General features: G+C 26.2%; 1 protein-coding gene across 1 annotated transcript; it reads right to left on the reverse strand.

Annotated features, from left to right (window-relative positions):
- Positions 1–5,405: 5,405 nt before the first annotated feature.
- LOC107449693 (forkhead box protein C2-B) lies at positions 5,406–20,185 on the reverse strand. Its single transcript, XM_016065296.4, has 2 exons — positions 17,838–20,185; positions 5,406–8,460 (listed from the first exon to the last, which is right to left on the reverse strand). The coding sequence occupies exons 1-2, from the start codon at positions 18,134–18,136 to the stop codon at positions 7,539–7,541; spliced, it is 1,221 nt and encodes a 406-aa protein (XP_015920782.2). The 5' UTR covers positions 18,137–20,185; the 3' UTR covers positions 5,406–7,538.
- Positions 20,186–21,384: the final 1,199 nt, after the last annotated feature.

Genomic DNA, 21,384 nt, shown 5'->3' on the forward strand with positions numbered 1-21,384 from the left:
ATTTCTAACTGCGTATTACATTTGGCTTGAAATCTTGTCCTTATTGATATATTTATTCCTTTTAAGGCATGCTCTGAATGTTATTGCATAAATTTTACTCATCTTATCAAGTGAATTAAAAATATTATTCTATTTCCATGGCAATAACGTTTTCAAAAACATACAAAGATCATGTTCAAAGAATAATTCATCTATACCTTCAACCAGTTACGTTTGGTTCACACATAAGTCATTATCTAAATGTTCTCTTTTTTTAATTTATTCTTAAAGATATGAACAAAAGAAAACATCGTTTAGCAATGAAAGCACCCCCGCATTCAAAAATCACTCAATATGAGCGTGAAAGATCTAAGATTAGATAGGATTGAAATTGGCAATTATTTTATATGATTATAAAGTTTATCTTGTTTTAATACCACTTTTAATTTTTGAAATAAATAATTGAACTAGTAACTCAAAATATATAGTTTGTGAAATAGCTCTTTTTATGAAAGCATTTTCAATGAAACATAATTCTAGATGTTGCTTTGTATTTTAAAATATTGCCTTACAGCAAGTTCATGGTATTGCATTGATTAAATTTTATTAACAATTTTGATTTATTTTTCCACTAAAAGTGGCCTATAAACGTTTATTAAATGGTATTTATAGTGAGGAAAATTATAGCAATTCAATTATAATTATAAGACCTACTAGTCGGTAGAAAGTTTCGTGATATATAGGATGATGGATAAAGTAAAATGGAACAATAAATTTCGAGATTAAGCACTACTTCAAGGGGGGTGAAACTTAAGTATACGAACTACAGAAAAAGACAGAATACTTTCATGCAAAAGATGCTCTATGGTACATAGATGAAATAATATTATATAAGCGAAGTAAGTGGGTGGAATTCAGGTATTTAATAAGGAACAAAATGAGAAATAAGACAAATAAATCTAGAATTTTATTTTCATAACACCACTCACAAATCATCCCTTTTGATTATTTCTGCAGTAATTTTTTTTTCAGAATTTAACAAAAACTGTGTATTTTTCCTTTTTTCTCATTAATTAAACCTCTTTGCAAGGCCTTTAAACTTCACAATTAATTTTTAATTATTATTTTTCTCCTGATTTTTATGGCATGAAGCACATCTTTAGCCTAAATCGGCTCTGAGGAATATTATTTAGAATCTAAAATTATGTAAGCGAAATTTCAATCTTTTAACATTGTTATCAAAAATTCAACTTTCTTGCAGCTGTATAAAAATTTATTTATTTTATTACTTTTCCATAAATATCCGTACCACAGAACAATTTTTTCATCATATTATGGTCCTGACTGAAAATATCTTTTTTCCCCCATACTAAAGTGCAACCGTAATTGCGGGTTTTCATAAATTCAGATTTCTGACCATCAATCTGGCATCTGGCAATCTGGGTAGCTATAATCTAAGAAATATAGTCCCAATAGTTAGGTTAAGAAAGCGATCCAAAGTTTAGACCCCTCAATGTTAATTTTAGTTTTTGCGTAAAATAATAAATATTTACTAAAATGTACATTTTGTACGGAATTATCCTCGAATAAACAAATTTTAAAATTGTGTTAATTTAAAAAAAATTCAATTCGCTTAAAAAGTTTAGGAGATATGGCGCAATACACAAAAAGAAAAATTAACATTAAGGGGTCTGAACTTTGGGCCATTCTCCTGACCTAACTATTGGAAGTATATTTCCCAGGTTACTGTCACGCCTTTTATTTTGGAGACCAATGCGAATCGGTCGGGAAAATGTATTTTTATTTAGAGAAAATCCGTTTTTATGTCTGATTTCGCAAAATAAAATATCATCTGTGCTTATTAATTAGCATATTTAAGGTCACCCCCTCGAACCATTAAAATTGAGGCCAAGAATGTCAAGATTTGATCATTAGATCGAAAGTTATTCTGGGTGGTCTGTTTTTTACAGTTCAACATGTCTTGATGCCGAAATTTTAACTTTATACGTAAATACCCTGAAGTAAAATTTTGATCTAATGATCATAATTATGCATATGGAGATTCAAACTTAAGCGTTTTGGATACGGCCTTTAGTGTAACACGTCTTATTTAAGTACACCTATCCTACCAACCAGCCTTAGTAGAAAGTTTAAAGGTCTAGAATTTCTTAATTTAGCTAATTGAGTAGTGCAGAAAATTACTTAAGTTACGCAATCGGAAACGAATGTTCCACACAGTACGAATGATCTCGCATCACATTACCTAGTGCACGTGATGATTAAAGTTACAAAATCAGATACAAAAATATGCATTCTGATCACAAAAAGAGAATGCTCAGTGGATGTAAAAATGGCCACGTGAACGTAAAAATGGAATTAACATATAAGACATGAGTAAAAAAGGAAGGTTGTCTATTTTTTAGCTAAAATATTGGTAAGTCACTTTTTTTTTTGTTTCCAATTCTTTTCAATACATTTTCAAGACTTTACAAGACTTGTACAAAAATGTTTCAAATGATTATAATTGTATGCCGTCAAACTTGTTGTAATACTTATAATTGTTGAGCAGTAATGAATAAATAAAGGAAATAAATATATTTTGCACATGATCTGTTGCAGACAATGAGTTGCACTTTTAAATATTTTCTACGTTATTTTTGAAAAAAAGCAGTCCTTAGAAATTACTTTTGTAGTCCATCGATATTATATAGAATTGGGAAATTAATTCTTGAAACAGAATTAAGAATTTGTTTGATTTTGTTAAAAGGAACTGGTCATCTGAAATAATTTTTAATTTTTAATTTAATTGAAACGAAATAAAAGAATTACTCCAGCATAGTCATAAAGATCCTAATTTAAACAGAGATTGGATACATCTTTTGGATTTTTGCTATCCACGACAAATACTTGCATGCAAAAAAAACATATTAAAAAAGTAAATAATAAAAGAAAATGTTTCAATAATTTTACAATATTAATATTATTTTACTGCAGCAAATTGTAAAAAAAATGAGAATTTTTTTAATAATTGAACCAAATTATGAAACTTTTGAGTAAATAAAGTGTTAAAAAATTCGGTGAATGTATTTTTATAAGCAACTGCCGATGCTACGAGCATTTTAATTAGAGAATTTACTATCATAACTTTACTTATTTAGTAACAATTTTGATTGGTTATAAGTTGGTTGAGAAAGGTTGTATTTGCCATGTCCACTGCATAATATGGATCGGGAGCAACGTGTTAAACTTTAGTTTCGTTTCCCTCGTAAAAATTAACATTGTTAGAGAATCTCTGAAATTTTGAAATCAGTGTACTTCGATAATATAGAGATTCTGATGACTGTTTATATTTGGAACGAATGATTTAAAAGATGAAAAGAATCGGTTACAGCCGAAATACGAGAAAGAAACAAAATAGTTAGACGAATGACTTCCTTCTTAGTCCATGCCACATCCGACTTCTAATCAGTTAGTTTTGAAGAAAAAAATTTGTTTTGTCTGCCTATTATTAGTGTTACTTATTGAATTTAGCACCATATTATTTCCGAATAATTTTAAAAGTTAAAATGTTACAAAGGAAACAAAAGTTCCATCATTCCTGATATGCATAACAACTAAAGGCCCTTCTAAAAATGTCCTCAGAAATTGTTTGTGATGAGAAAATAAAAGTTAAGATAAGTGCATCATCTGGAGTGAAAAATGCTTTGAATGGGATTAATTGAAAATTCTATTCTGATGCCAACTCATTATTTTGTTAGAAATAAACCCAATTTTCGTAATTTAGGATCATGTAATTTGCGCCTAAAATAGAAGCGATTAAACTTTTTTCAAAATATAATTTAAACACCAAAAATATATGATGTGGTTATTGATTTCCAGAATTTATGTTTATAAACATCTGATATTATGTATCGAAGTTAAAGCGTTCTGCCATAATGCACTGTTGCACTCGACTGCAAAAGATTCAGAAGAAACTTCTTAAGTCCCATTTGTTTAATTATTTTCAACTCTGACGTTCATAATGTCTTCAACATCCTTGAAATTTTCTCCTTTCAGAAAAAATTGAGTTTTGGAAACAAAAAGCGCACAAAGGATTTATTTGAAGAATATGGTGAATATTTTACTGAAAATTTTTAAAAAAAAACTGGCTTAAGAAACAAAATTTACGGTTGGTGAAATTATTAAAAGAATTTTTCCTCAGTATTAAAGAGAAAAACAGAGACTTTAAAAGTTGTTTTTGAAACTTTTATATCCAAGTATAGAAGTGCATTACAGCAGGTGGAGTTTAATAAAACACCTAGAGAGACATTCTGCTAAAATGACTGTACTGTATAGTAATGAATATCGGGTATAAAAAACCTAATTCTGGTTAATAAAACCTACATATACGATATTTAAGCCATTCATTTGCTAAATTTTCTATTCATACGGTAACGGTTTATCGGAAATTCTGCTTTTCAAGACTATAGTTCTTATTACCCCATATTTAACAAAATAAAAGCATACACTGAAAAGTTAATTTAACCGAATAAAGGATTTTTATGCTATGTTCTAAGGTATCCTGATAAAATTAATAAATTTTATAAGACTTCCCAAATTTTATCACGTATTATAAAACTATATGTTATTGTTAGTTTTACCAAAATCATTACTAAAAACGCTTCAGTAAAAATTATCGTTTTTTTTTTTTTTTTTTTTTTTTGCGTTTCCATACAGCAAGAAACTCAGTAAATTTGATCATGTTTTGTTAGCTGTTACCATACTTTTTTTTTTATCAGTGAACCATAATAAATGACTGGAAAATTTAAATAATATTTTGAGACGTCTTAGAAATTCCTGACCACATTTTGTAGCTTAACCTGAGAAAAAATACTTTTTACTACATTTCTTGAAATCAAAAATTCAGATAATTTAATTTACAATTAAGAAAGTAATATATACAAATTTGACTTTATTTTTCACTCTTTTTGAATTAAATCATTATAGTTCTTCACTTATATTCTGATTTAAATTTAAAAATTGATTGTTTTAAAGAATTTATAAAATCAGAAAAATTAATTTCGAATTCTTTTTGTATCACTTAGAAATATGTGTTTGAAATCTAAAATAAGTAATCCAATAGCTAAAAAAGTAATACTTTATTTTATCAAATTAAAAATTCTACAATTTAAAATCAAGAGGGTTATAAACTAATACTGAGTGATTTGAATTTGTTACATTTAGAAAAAAGTTGGCCTTATTATGAATATCAAATCTAAAAGAAACTCTTAATTTAACTTATGAAATTTCATAAGTAAATTTTTTGCGATGAATATGATTATCTATCAACGTTGTAAGGAGAAAACATATTTTTGATTAAAATTACTTTTGTTTTATTTTTTGGATAAGTGAGTGTATCATTTAAAAAATAAAAATAATCTCAAAAAACACATAAACACAATTTTATTAAATAATGAAGAAAGTTTTTAACAAAATTTGAACAAAACATATTGCATATATTTAATAGAATATTTGAAAAAAATTATAGTTTATAATCAAAACTTTCAATTACTTATACACACTACTAAGTTGTAAAACAACACTATAGCATTTTTGATCAAACCCAAATTATTTTTCAGTATTATAAATATTAATGATTTAGTAATGTCTACATTGCTTGAAAATATTGCATAAATATGAATTTTTAAACTTTCTTATTAATTAGAAATGATGCGTAAACATTCAGTTTCTATGTCAAAAAATACTGTAACTGTATTCAGTAGAAGACGATAAGCAATGCATAAAAAAAGTTGTACATTAAGTAAATTAAATTGTAGCGTTATTTAAATGCACAGCAGCATAAAGTTTTTGAATTTTTATAAAAAACACAACTTTATCACTAGTTTTTGAAAAAGAAATTTCAAAACTTTTTCTTAATAGAAGTAAACAAACACTTTGCCTTTTAAAGCTGCTACATCTACATTGCTTGGCATTTATCTTTATTTTTTGAATAAAAGAAATCAATCAATCAATAAAAGTTTGCCAAAATAATTTTTAAGCACTGTAAAACTGATATTAAATTAATTTTGTTTATTTGAAATAATAAAACCTTTTAACTGAGTGATTCAATAAAATTCAATTATATTTTAAGAATGTTGCTTACATTTAGCATTTTAACAAATTAAGATTATCAAGATCAGATAAAATCTCAGATTAAATAATTATAATCATGCTAAAAATACAATAATTGTAAAGAATAATTTTTTCATCAAAATTAGTTATTAAATATATTGCACTACAAAATATATTTTAGTACAACAAAATTAATTAATGACATTAAATTAAAGCAATATAGTCATTTTTAATTAAACAATTTCTTGGTAAAATGCTTTTAAAGCCTAATATATATTTTAGAACAATATTTATATTTAATCATTTAATCCCAAAGACTAAATAAAGTATGTCCAGAAATTGCGAGTTTTAAATATGTTAAAATGATACTATCAAATAACGTTTAACTTTTATTTAGAGGAAACTCTATAATGCTGTTAAATTTTTTCAAAGTCTAAATTTTTAAAGCATTAAATTTTCAAACTTGAAGAGTAAAATTTTTTTTTTCACATCTAAATTTCGAACTCATTAGTAAGTGATTAGCTGTATCTAGATTTTTTTTGATCAAAAGCATCTTAAGAACATTTTTTCCTCAAAAACATTTTTCATGTTATTAAGTATCATTATTTATTTTAATGCTTCCTTTATTAGATTTAAATCACACTTTCTTTTTTCTGAAATAATATGAATTTTTAAGTATTTTAAAAAAAAGATAAATTCCAAATTTTTCAGTCGAGGTGATATGAAAAAAAATATTCAACAATGATAGCCATGAAATATTTACGTTTATAAACATTTTAGGAAACTAACTAAAATGTTTAACTTAAAACGTAGTGCGTATAAAGTAAGGAAACATGTGCCAAACTAACAAAAGAAGTATTTATTTGAATTTCATTAATATTTGTAATAAGTTCGTATTTTTTTTAATACGATATTAATAAATTTTTTTATATTTTTCTTTTATTTCAACATGTAAGGTTTTATTTTAAGAAGTAGAGCTTTGGTTCAAGAAAATGTAAACATATATCAATTTTGCTGGGAATATTGAGCTGATAATTTCAATCTTAAAAATGGGCTTCTTGCTTTTTAAACTTTAATACATTGTCAGAAAAATTGGAGCTATAATATCAGTATCTCAAGCAGAAATACAGTACATATTTTTGCCACTTTAACTAGTAATTAATTTAACCATGTCAGACATTAGTATTATGTAATAAAGTTTCAGTTTAACTTAGCTCACTATTAAGGTAGTAAAGATATTATGGTTCAATTCACTCCAAAATGTAATTTTAAACCTATCTACTCAGACATTGAATTGTTTTTGAGTTCTTACTTTTTATCAGTTAACTCTTCCAGCAAAATGCAATTAGTTCTAGCTCAAACTGAGCTGACTATATGAATTAAAGTTCATAAATAGCAGTCCAAATGCTGTACACCATGCAAGTATTTTGGCGATAAAAGAATTATTCTCACCAACGATCTCTGTCAATGGGAGAAAAACTATCTGATGAAGGCCCGGCCCATATAGCTTTGTTCGCAGATGATATATTTAACCATGGGGTGATAAAAGATCCTTGTGCGTTGCTAACAGAGTCTGCTAGTCCATTTAGAATAGGAATGGAAGGCCATGATAGACCTATTGTACTTGCATAAGATGGAATAATTTTATTGTTAAGCAAGTTCACGTGAGAATATAACACCGAGTGTTGAGATGCTAAAGACAAAGGTAAATGACTCGATATGTGCTTGTCCTTATTTAACAGCATTAGCTGATGATACATCAAAGGAGACATTAGACTAGTACTTTCCTCTGATTGGTTGATTGTTTTTGAAGATTCAATCTCATTGTTTTGCTCACTTTGAGATGAATCGTTCTCTTTTTTCTCTTCTGTGGAACTACCAATTAATCTCTCAATCGTGAAATTGGCAGCTTTTGGCGTTAAAGGTGGACTCGTTTTATCCCTAGCATCAGTTCTTGTGGTCATGCATAGACCATTGTCAATGTCTTCTAGAACTTTGTTCTTTGAGATTGATTGATTAACGATAACACCAGGTCTGATAGGAGTATTGAGGTGTTTAGAAGATGTCTTGGAATGGAGCTTCTTTTCACTTTTTGGGCAATTCAAACTGTTCGATTTGGTTTGATATTGATCGACTATTGTGGTCGAGTGAGATTCGATCGATTTTGATTGAGCCATTTTAGTTCTACGTTTCCGTCTGCGGAAATTTCCATTTTCAAACATTTCTTCACCGTTGTTTTTTAAAGTCCAATAACTACCTTTTCCGGGTTTACCTTTTTCTCTCGGCACTTTCAGGAAACAATCGTTTAAACTGAGATTATGGCGAATGGAGTTTTGCCAGCCCTGTTTATTGTCATGATAATATGGAAACCTGAAAAGTAAGGCAAAATTTAAGGATATATTATTTGCTGTTAGTTATAAAAACAGAAAAATAGAACAAAGAAAAAACATAAAAACAACAAAATTCTAATAAATAGACACGCTAAGAAATAAATAAATTAATTAAAGCGATTTAAATGAATGAAACAGTGAATACTAACTATCTATGCAAGTAAAAAGTGAAAAAGAAATTAAAATAGTCAATTTAGATAAATTTAAAAATGAATGTTTAATAAATGTAGTAAATGATATTACCAAAAAAAGGGAAGTTTAAGATATAAAGTTGCTATGTACAATATTAAAAGACATTAGAGTGAAAAGAAAGATTATTCGCTCTAATTGAATATAAATTCATTGTTATTGATAATGTAGTTATAAATTAGTAAAAGTAAATTAAGATGTTGTAATTAAAATGTTTTACTGAACTAAAATTTAAAATAAACAGGAAAAGTAATTGAAGTGACTCAAAACGTTATGTTGGTGAATGTGAAAAAATGTACTAACGAGTCAATTTATGCAAAAACTATAACATAAGAAATTTGAAATAGTTCTTAAAATGCTTTTTTATTATTTATTAATATTTTGTCGTTTTATTATTCTTTTTTCGTAAAACGTAATCCAAAGAATTTTTATTGATAATTGTTTAGTCCACCCCCAGATTCAACTGCTAAGATTGCTTTGCAATCATTTATGTTTCTTAGTGTTAAACAGACTGTTACCTCAAAATTAAAGTTTTCCATTTTTTTTTTTTTTAATAGAATTAACACAGATTTTGTTCCCAGTTTTAGTTTTCAATTCTGCTGAAAAAGAATTCTTGCCTAATAATTTTACTCTGTTATCAATACAAGTTCAATCAAATTTATCTTTCAAATTCTTATTTAATATTTGATTACTCTGAAAACACGTTAAATATTTTTCGTCAAGGATATTCATTAGCGATAATGTTAAAAGTAAATTTCTTTAGAATGTTTAAATAATTATTTTAATTTAAATGCATGCTAAGTATGCAATCACTTGTAGTTATTATTAAATAAGACTGTTAAATACAGTTATAATTTTTTATTAAATTTAAGCTCATACCAAGGACAATTCAAGATCCAATTTTATTTGATATATAACAGTATTAGGGATACAAAAGTATTCAAATGGTATTTTCACGTTTGTAGTAATGTAGGAAAAAATGAACATAAAGAAGCTTACTTTGTTTCGAAAAATATAATTTCTATTGGGAAAGATGAAAAGGTGGGAAAAAAAAGAGCCAAGTAGTCATTTTATTCAATGTAACCCGAAATATAAAGGATGAAAAAAGAAAAGAAAAGATGAACCAAATTTAAAATTCTGGCAAAATATTAAACAACTTAACAGTTATTTTTCAATATGAGAGATACCAAGTTAAATGAATCTAAGCAGTAAATCTTAATGAAATGATTGCTGGTATGAATGTGAAGTGAAGTTCTCAAATTCTGGAATTCCCAATTCGTATATTTACAAATGGGAATTCACAGAGCATTTTACACAAATCTTACAATAAATGAAAGGATATTAACTATATTTTATCTTTTATTTTTTTAAAAATATTTTAAATGTAGTGGATAGGCTAATATGTAATGGATAAAAATGCTTTGATAAAAGAGATAAATATACTGAAGAATTTCCATGAATCTAATACAAGGTTTTAACGGACATGATGATAATAAAAATAATAATAAATAACTAATTAATTTAAATTCATCCTTGATTGATTCGGCATTAATTAGATCTTCAACTTTGAAAGGCTATTATAAACGTTGAACCTAGGTTAAATGAAACAAACGACAAAGTGAAAAAATGGTGAACAGAAAACAAACTTTACATTAAAAGTAAATTTGAATTATATTCATAACGTATGGGCAAGTGGACAAGCATAAAAGAAAATACACTAGAAAACAATTAAAATTAGTTAAGTCTTTTCTGACTTAATTCGACTTTTATTATTTAGATCAAGTAATTAAAGTTCTGAGTGTAGATTCTTTCTGAATTTATTAGATAAAAATTAATATAGATATTATGGAGTAATAGATACTTATCGAATAATTTATTTTATCTCAGTTTCTTCATACTTTTAACGATATTTTTCATGGTAGCAATAGGATTCAATATCAACAACAAAAAAGCGATAAGTAGATCAAATTGCTAATTCGTAGAAGACTAAAAGTACATGTTAATTAAGTATAACACACGATAAAATTTAGGTATTAAAAATAAACGCATATCACCAAAGAGGATAGTAAATGAAAACATAATGTAAGATAATGTAAATGAGAAACCATACATAAAAATAATGGTGAGAATCAATTTTTAAAAAAAAAAAAAATTCCAATTGAATTGGTCAAAAACGAATTGGAATGTAAATGAAGGTAAATATTCTTGACAAAGAATATCTTCACTTCTAAATTGTTTTAAGATACTGAAGATAAAATTCTTTTATATATTGCACTTAAATTCTTTAAGGTACCCGATAGATTGGTGACTTATGTGTGCCATTATTCATTTATTAATTTCAGGTTAAATTTCTAATTGTTCATATCGTCATTATTGTTTTAGCAATGTACTTTAAAGTATGAAAGTGTGTATTCTTATATTCTAAATTTTCATAATCAAGTATTGGTGTTTCTTCTAAACGCTAATATATTTGGTTTTAACTGAACGTAACTCCTAAATTATTAAATTTTAATGACAATTTTTCCTAATATCGAAGCGTAATTAGAAATATTGACGAAAATTTAAAGGAAAAAAAACTTATTGTAAGAGATTAATAATCAATAACATAAAATAAGTATATTTTGCAATATTTAAAAAATTCTAACTTTTCAATAATATGAAATAACTTTTTAATAAAGGCCTTTTACTTTCAAATACTGTTTATGAAACATTTTTATATTATTTAATTGCTTTAATTTATGACTACAGATGGATTATAAAGTTTTGAATTTTTAAGAGAATAAGATCACAAGATTGAATAGAAATGTATTTTGTTTTAAATTTTAAATCAATTAATAAAAATAAATAATTTTCCTTTCAATTTTTAGTTGCAACGTAAATTTTTTATGTATATTTTTCAAGCATTTCTATATATATAATATTTTTACTGTTATTACTTTTTCATTCATTTACTTATATTTCGCACATTTATTTTACAAATTTCTAACATATTTATTTTTTTAAGAAAAACCTTCTTACTTAATATTTAGAATAATTTTCCATTTGATTTCAGGATATTTTATGTCAACTTACAAAATACTTTCTAAAAATGTCCCATTATTAGTTAAATCCAAAGCATAAAAAATTAAGCAAATATTTATTTAAAATTGTTAGTTTAATTTGAATAATTAAAGCAACATTGACAAAATAAGGAAAACTGAATAGTATAGCAAATATTAAGATATTCGAAACTTTGAGCATCTGTATAACTTTCAATTCTGATTCATTTTAATTTATTTCTTCAATTTATATTTTTTAGCTTCTGTGTAACTTTTAATTCTGACTCATTTTAACTTACTCCTTCATTTTAAATTTTAATTTTCCATAACTCTACAGTTCAATTTCAAAGGGGTTTTTAAAAAAGAAACACAGATTTCTGATAGAAAATGTCACTCGATTTTGCATGAGTGCCTATTTTTCAATCTCAGTATCTGAATATTTTGGTGAAATGAAAGTAATAATATGATTTAAAAAAAGTGTGTAAATAAGATAAATTTTTTTTTGTCTAAATAGAAATATCATTGTTTTCTAAATACTTTTTTTACTAAAATTCTTTTTTGATTATCTGTAAAAATAAGGAAAAAAATCGTGTTACTGATAAATATATCTAATCAAATTCAGTTATAAATTTATAAAATCAATCGAACTTAAATAATCTGTCAAATCAATATCTGAAATAAAAATAAGAAAATTTGAAAACTTTGATAAGAACAGCTGTTATAGTTCTTGTTTTCCTCTATAACGTTTAAAAGTTTACTAAATTATAAACTTCGACTTTCCAGAAAAAAATACCGTATACAGTAAACAATAAATATTGAAATAAACAATGTTTACACACGTGTAATGCTGCGCAACAGATAGGATTACTTTATTCTAGAACATCTGTTTATATTTTGATAGCAACATTTATTTTTATTGATAAAAAAGATGCATTTATTTTATTTCCCTTTTTTAGTTAGTTTAGTTAAATATAATCATAGTATATTTTGAAATAACTCTTCAGGAAGAATAAAAATCAACAGCTAGAAAAAAACACGTCAAAAATGTTCGTAAATAACTCTTGAAGTACTATGCTGGAAATATTACTTAAATATCTACTATGTGGTTATGCTGACCCCATGTAAAATATCTATAAAGTTAAAGCCTGAAAACTGATGAAAAAATAAACAATTGACATTATAATGAAAATAAGTTTTTATTAAAATAGGCAAAATTAAAATTTCAAAACATTACTAATATTTAAATTACTGCAAAAACTCCGCCTTTCAATGAGGTGAACCGGGTTCGAATCCCAGCGATGGCTGCTCGATACGAATTCCGGCCTGCACCAATCTCATTGCTGAGGTAAAATATCGTCAATTGTTGACGGATCATGGGTTAGAGTCCCTTTGCCGTCAGGCAAACCGCGGGAGGTTATCGTGGTTTTCTTCTCCGTCTAACACAAATGCGGTTAGTTCTATGAAAAAGTCTTCCACGAAGGCAAATTTCTCCTAATACTTACTTGATCCAGGAGTTTCCTTCTCTTTCGGATTGGGTTCAAAATTACAAGGCTATGGATTTAAACATTAGTTGTCGTAAACCCATATAATTGGTTCGATTGTTCAACGACAGTAATAAAATAAAATGTACGAAAAATTCATAACTTGCAATTAATGCTGCTTTCAATTTTGTTTCTCTTTTTTATTTCATTTTATTTTATATTATTTTATTTCTTATTTTATTTATTTATTTATTTAATTTTATTTTTTCTTTTATTTTTTATTTTATGCATTTATTTATTTTATTTTATTTTTGTTTTTCATTTTATTTATTTATTTAATAAGTTATTTTAAAAACCAAGACTCAAAGTATCAAATGAATAGGTTCACACATAAATTTCTTGCATTTGTTACGCTTCTGAAAAAACATGGTATTTTTTAACTTTTGCATAGAGCTCATCAACTCCATTTTGATGCAGGCATTTAACCCTCAAATTCTTTTCAAAAAACAAATGAAACTGCATGGGGTTAAGTAACCAAAATTATGGAAGATAGTTTTATTGGTGATATGTTAGTAAATAAATTTTAGCATCCTACTTTTTTTAATGCGAAAATCTATCAAATGTTGAGCAGCAATCAAATAGACATTACCTAATTACCTGTAGGGATCTCATTTATGCAGCTAAGTTATTAATATATTTCATTAAAGCAGAAAGTACAAATGTTTTAAATAATGAGTTGAAAACGTTTGAAAAAGAGCAACAACAATGTAAAATATGCTTTATTTAAGTATTTTATTGCTTAATTACTTCAATATTTTATTTTAAAGCTGAGTATCTGTTTTTCGCAAGCGGTGAAAAAAAATCAATAAATCAGCACTGAACAAGACTACGAAATCATGAACAGAACTCAAACATACCAACACAATTAATAAACTAAAATAATTCCATTTCATTATCATAGGCGTCAATATTAATATGATATTTTCTTATTTTTCTTCTAAAGAAATTAATACCATTTCTTCAAAAATTTTGCTTTCTAGTAAATAGATTATTTTTTTTTCAATTTGTCGCTATTACCATATTCATTTTAGTCATTAAGCTTATCCGACATAACGAATAAAAATTACTTAAATATCAATATTAACTTCATTTTGATTAAAAAGAGCTATAAGTTAGCAAACCTCACTGATGTTGTGCTTAAAATATTTAATATAAGAGAATCATATAGAGCTTAATTTAAAACAAAATCATTATTTCAAAGCCAATAAGGAAATTTTTTAAAAAATGATTCTTTGAATCCGGAGTTAAAAGTGCTTCTTTCAATCATTGTTTTAATTTTAGTATGCTAGTGCAAATAGTTCTGAAATCATAGGAGAAACTTAAGCGCATGACATATTATACATTTAATTTTTAGATATTTATAATGAGTAATTAAAACAAAAATAATATCTTATTTTAACAGGAAGACATTTTTCGAGTCTTCTCCAAAATCTTTACCGTTTTTTAAGAAAATATCAAAATAACTTTCGATTGAATAGTTATTCATTCAATTAAGTTAATTCAGACTTAATGGCTCAAGAGACAAATAAAATTAGGGTTAAATGATTGAGGTTTCATTTTATTACTAATTATAGTAATATATATATATATATAATTTAGGTAGGAAGGAAATATTCGTATAAGAATAGTTCTGTTAGGTTAAAAATAAAGCATTAGCCTAGAAAAACATTAAATGTATAAATGCATTACAAGCATTAAATGTATAAAAAAAAGGGATAATTTTAAGTTCGTTTTGAAATCAAAATACTTAAGCTATTTTAATTATTTTAATTATTTAAGTTATTTTAAAAATAAAAAAAAATTCATCACGAACTTTTTATCAAATATTTTTATTAATCGTTAATTAAGAAATTTTTTTTAAATCCTAGGTCCATTTTTATTTTATGTTAGATTAAATATATTTTACAATGTCATAACAAAAATGGTATCACGACGTGACAAATAGTTTATAAACAATTATATTTTAATTTTTTCCTTAACAAATAGTTTATTAGCCATTATATTTCCATTATGTACCGTTCCAATTGACAAAATTTACATAAGCTATTATGGTTTTATATTAATTAGCTGCAACCACTCTCGTTTCCTAAATGCAGTAAAAAAATAGTGAAAATTTTATCTTCTTGACCATCTTTTAAACCATTTAATTTAATAAGTTTCATTTTCTCAACAAACGCAATAATATTTAAGAATCATTACGGTATAAAGTATTATGATTTTAAAAAATGCGGCTTTGATAAAATAAAATAAAAATTACGTACATATTTTCAATATGCAAGCGTCAAAGTCAAAAAATGTATTTATTCTCAAATATAGCTAAAAATAGTCACCTTTATTATAGAATGATTTTTGAATTTTTTTTAAAGTAAAAGGAATAAAACCATAAAATTTAATTTGATTAAATAAAAAGAAACTTATAAAAAAAGAAGTAAGCAAAACTTTAGAAAATCCTATCCGTTCTGATATCTGATAAGGGTAAATTTAACACTATTTTAAAAAGATTAGCATTTTCTTTTATTTATGATTAATTATTAAAATTATTAAAAAGTATTGAATTATTTCAAAAGTACATGATACAAAATAAATGGACAATTTATGATTACAAACTAATTAACTAAAATATTAAGAAAAAAGTATTGTTCAAAACTAATTAAAAATGGATTACTTTTTTAAAAAATAATTTTTTTAACTTTTTACGTTACAAAAGAGTAGAAAAGTGTTTTTAAAATTCTTTTCTACTTTTAGACAGTTCGAAATTAGTTAGATATAACGAAAATTAGTTGTAATAAATTTCATAAATTGTAAATTATTTTTTTTAACTTTATAATAATATAAAAATAATAAAAAGAAAAATAATAATAATGTTACAAAATATACGAGGTACATAAATCGTTGACTATGTTATAATTTAAAAAAAGAATCAGATATTTTTTTGTAGTAACTACTTTATAAATAACATAGTCCAAAATAACATTTTGTGAATGACTTTTAAATTTAATTTAAATCATACACAAAAAAGTCATTAACAAAAAGCACTGTTTTTAGTTTTAAATTATTTTTAGGGAGAATGAACAAAAATTTTATCTTCAATAATAATGAAATTTTGATACAAAAATGCACGTTTATAAAAAACACAAGAACAAATTAATTTATGCAATTGCTAATGTATCCCAACACACAAAAAAGTCTGTTAATTATATTCAAAATAATATTAATATCTTTTTTTGTAAAAAAATGAAATTCATTCAAAATAAAAGAAAATAAGTAAAACTATTTTAAAGTTTTTTTTTTCAATCCAGACTGAATTTTTAAACTTTACTTGTAAAAAATCGGGTTATTTTCAAATAATTAACTTAATGAAACCAAATAAATTAATTTTCAAAATAAAGTGAGGAACAGCGCATCATCTATTTCTTAAAAACCGTTTCGTTTAACGAAAAGGTGCAATACAGGAACTTCGAAGCTTAAAAACAAATTTCACTTTTACAAAAACTTATTATATGCTTAAATATGCAAAATAAATAAGTTTGATAAAATCGCAGTGGATAGGCCATTATTATTTTTATTTGAAATTTTATTGTAGTAAAGAAAACACTACTTAAATATGTATGTAGAAAAATAAGCAAACAATTCTAACAACTTTGAAAATGAAATGCGAAACTGTTAAATATTTTTATGAAACATTTTAATATTTATTTTGAAACATTATTTAAAGAAATTAAACGATATGAAAAAAAATTTCAGAACTTTCAGTACTAATTATTCAGTACCAGCTATTCCAAAATTCTAAAATTTATATTAAATTTTAAAAAAGTGAATTTTGATGAATGCTTAAAATTGAAGCAATATTTAATATTTAAGAAAATAAACATTTTAAATTAATTAATAACTAAAACAGTTTTAAACTCATTTTTATTTTAAGGTAACATTTCTTTAAAAGATATTTTAAAACTGTTTTAAGTTTAAAATGTTCTTTTAAATCTTAAGTTTGCAAAACTGTTCTAAAATTTTAAAATGAATTTGTGCAGTTATTTCAAAGTTTTAAAATTGATTATAAATATAAAAAAGCTATTAAATAAATAATGAATACATATAATGGAATTAACATTTAATTGTTAATTAAATATTTTTTAAATTAATTATCATAAACGTAATGATAATATTATTTAACAATTCATTACTTATAGCTAAAACTTTTCCTATTCTCTAAAAATTTCTTATTCATTTTATGAAATGCCTAAAATTAGGTATTTAAAAAAAAGGACATTTTATAACAAGACATCTTTGATTTAGAATTGTTATAATTTTAAATAAAACCTACAACTTTTCCAAATGTTGTCACACAAAAAAATCATATTAATTATGAAATCATTATTGAAACTTATAAAATTAAAATATCACAGCTTCCAGAAATATTTAAAATAAAAAGTTTATATGCTCAAAATATAAATAATTAAAAAATTGGTTAAACAGCTTTAAAATCAAAACTGTCATTCTAAATAACTATTATTATTAAATTTTTAAAAACTGTATTTATTAATTTTTATAATTAAAAATAATAATAATAGTAGTAGTAATAATAGTCTCACCTGTCCATTATGAACTTATATATGCCATCCAATGTAATTCGGTTGTCAGGTGAATTTCTAATCGCCATAGCGATTAAGGCTATATAAGAATAAGGAGGCTTCTGCGGTGGTGGTTCCGCTCTACCAGCTTCGTGAATAGGATTTGTTTGGGATGGTGCAAGTATCCTCCCCATCTCATATCCGGGCAGGTGCCGGTATCCCGCGAGCACTCCCTCTGTTGCTCTATGAGTATAAAGCATCCCAGGATTGTACACAAAGTTTCTAGGATCGGCAAAAATCGGAAAATATCGGTTTGCCATAGTTCTGGAATGTCAATAATTCTTAATAAGTCAGTCTCACACCACAGTTCGAAAAAGTTCTATTATGTTTGAGATTTCATTAAAAGAAGTTAAATCAGTGTCTAACAGGTGCCTGTCTCGTGCACAGAGTCAGCAGACGACTCTTCGAAGACTTTGTTCCCGAAAACAGTTTATATATCCACCAAAACTTTTCTCTTCGCACTATCTTCCACTTCTAGTATTGCATCACCCTTTACTCCCGGCGATCCTGGATCAGCCGATCTGTGAAATTACCAACTGATCTTTTCAGCCAACCAAGAACAAGAGAATGTCTGTAGAGTGTGTATGGAGTGCCTGAAGGTTCGAGCACCCCTCTATTCCTTTCCTTCTCCAGTATTTTGAGATTCAACAGCAGGAGGACACTCCGGAGTAAAATAAACCTTATCCCCCGAGCCGACAAGGGTTGTACAACCACTATTCAGTGTTTCCTTTCACACGGTCTTTGTTACAAAAACATATCAATCACAATTTGATTGGGTTGGACTCGGGAAAAGAAGTTGGCGCTCCAGGCAGATTTCCGGAGTTCTTGTTTCGGAAAAGTAGCACTGGACATCTGGTTATTTCCTAGCTTTTCTCCTTGTTAAAGAACTAGTATTGTTTATGTTCTATTTCCCCCGGAGAAGCGATTTTCTCCTACCCGTGAAGACTATGTTATGATTATCCTATTATCATACCGGGATAAGTAGATGTCTTTTTATCTTCTCGCTCCGATAAGACTTTTGTTGAACAAATGATTGCAGTTCTTCCAAAGATGAAATAACATTAGTAAACTAGTTACAGAGAATTAGTCATAACTTTGTCACTTTGGGTTAATAACTTGTTTTTTTTTTTGTCCTTTATTTCTCTATCTTATTTTTGAGATTTCCAAATATTTTTCTGAGCGAATTCATTTATTATCTGCTTTAAATATTCAATAAACTTTTAATGCAGCTTTGCTAAGGAGACTGTTTTCCTTGCAGAAAATCCATTATTATCCAGATATCAACTTATTCTTCTCCTTGTTGTTTGGTGCTGTTTCCTCTACAAGGTTGTAATTGAATATAATAATAGATTATATTCGCATCTTATGTTGCTGAAAATTAGTAAGAAATTATTGGTACTAATTTATATTTCATATTATTTCACTTTTTAAAGAGATGTTGACTTTGTATTATTATTGTTGACTAGTCAATATACATTTTTGTTGAGACACTTGTTTCTTTTGCAGAAAGTTCATTAGAAATACACATATTTTTTGCACATTTGCTGACGTTTGCTGTATTATATATAAATAGTACTATTACTATTTCGTATTATTTGTGCTTCATCAAGTAGTTGTCAGCACTATTCCAGATTTAGGAAAGTTTCAAACAATAGTTTCTAAAGTTTTACGTATTGAAATCTTGAGATGAAAAAAGAACATAGCTCTTAACACTGAAAGTATGCATATATTTTTACATATATAAATTCTCATGAGCAGCTAATTGTATGCTTTCGGTCATTTAGCCTGAAACGGAGAAGTCTTAAGGTAAGAACTGATTAATTGTACAGTATCAGCTAATAAGATCTCGAGATGAGAAAGATAAAAAAAGAGAGTAGTCCGTCTAATACTAGGATGATTGCTTTTTTTTTTTATCTATAAATTCCTATTAGAACATCAGCAGCAAATCGTCTGCACTCGTCCATGATGCCAGATCCCGCGAAGTTCAAAATGAGAAATGATAATTTCCAAGGTATCAGTCTCACGCATTGAGATGAAAAAAGTGAGGAGTGCTTCGAACAGTGAGAAGAGCGTGTCTTATCTCTCTTTTCAAACTGAGCAAAGCGTTTAGGCGTTTCTCGTTTAAATGTATGACCTTTTTCTATCTCTTCCAAAGTGTTATTTCTTTTCTTCTTTTTTATTCTTTTCGCACACCCTCCTCCGTTGTTTTTTCTCCTTTTAACAACTTCTCTCTTACTTTATTGGATGCTAAGGGGGTGGTGGAGGAGGGGCCAAGAGGGATTTTTGTTGAATGTTATGTCATATGGCGTGTTTGGTTTAGGTCAAAGTGGACTTTTTGATGGGGGTATAAATGGGTGCCCATAAAGAACAAACAATCTTGTTCGAAGAGTGTGTATTGTCCGTCCGGCCCACACACGTCAATTAAACACTCTCGTTGCTATGACGACCACCGGCTGCGACCAATCAGCAAGCGAGAAAACGGTGAGGGATTTTATTTATAAAACCTAACGGCTCATTATCCGGTGGCCCACCCAGGCCGGGAATGGTGGTTTGTTTGTCTTTTTTCAATTGCGAGGCTCCTATATTTGGCTGCTTATTGCGATTAATTTTTTTCAATCTTCATTTTTGTTTTCGCAGCTTTTTAAAGGATGAAAATTTAGAAGTAAAAACTTGCATTTATGTAATATCTCACGCAATTGTATAAATTAATATATCATGGGTCATATCAGAAATAATTAAATATTATATTAATCAGCAAAAATTATCCTTTAATCTAAAAAAAATTAAAATACCTTAAAAAATTTATTTTCCAGTAAAATTTCTCAATTTATACAAATATTTTTTTATAAAATATTCTTATTTATTATTACTGAATTATCATTAATATTATTAGTCTGAAATTTAGTAGTATGAAACAGTAGCTAAAGAAAATTTATGTTCTTAAACAAATTTTTACTGTTTTTAAAATAAAGATGCTTTTAAACATTTTTTCATCCTTTCGTTTTATTTTTTTCATTCTTAAGAATTTAAAGTTGAATATTATATGTCTTTATTCTATCTTGTCTATTTTATTCATAACATCTTAAATGCTTTTTTTTCTTTCCTTTTTTTAAGAAAAAAAAAGAAATATTCTTAATTTAAATATTAGAAATTTATGCAAATAGTCTTACAGTTATATAAAAACTTATAAACTTCTGATTAGAAATTTCATTATAAATTTTTATTTTCAAATAAATTTTTTTAGATATTGGCTGGAAATACTTTTAACTGATAATTCTCTTAATAAATGCAAGCATTACCACACTTAATATAAATCCTTATAAAAGATTATTCCAGTGAAAAATTTACTTCTGTATAGCTTTTGCCACGTATTATACCTATTCAACTTAATTAATGACTAAAAATAATTTTAAAAAGTTTTAGCAAAATTTTAGATATTGTGACCAATTTATCTTAGAAAGTACACAATCCTACATATTTAGCGCATTTAATTTTTGATTTCAGCGCA

This window comes from Parasteatoda tepidariorum, chromosome 1 (assembly GCF_982258835.1).
Source record: "Parasteatoda tepidariorum strain Cologne lab strain chromosome 1, Ptep-v5.0, whole genome shotgun sequence".
NCBI lineage: Eukaryota > Metazoa > Arthropoda > Arachnida > Araneae > Theridiidae > Parasteatoda > Parasteatoda tepidariorum.

Bases quoted from the DNA above. Each gene is read 5' to 3' on its own strand.
- LOC107449693 (XM_016065296.4), bottom strand. From the start codon at position 18,136: ATGGCAAACCGATATTTTCCGATTTTTGCCGATCCTAGAAACTTTGTG. The intron at 8,461-17,837 runs GTGAGACTATTA...CTTACTTTTCAG, and splicing joins TATAAGTTCATAATGGACAG to GTTTCCATATTATCATGACA.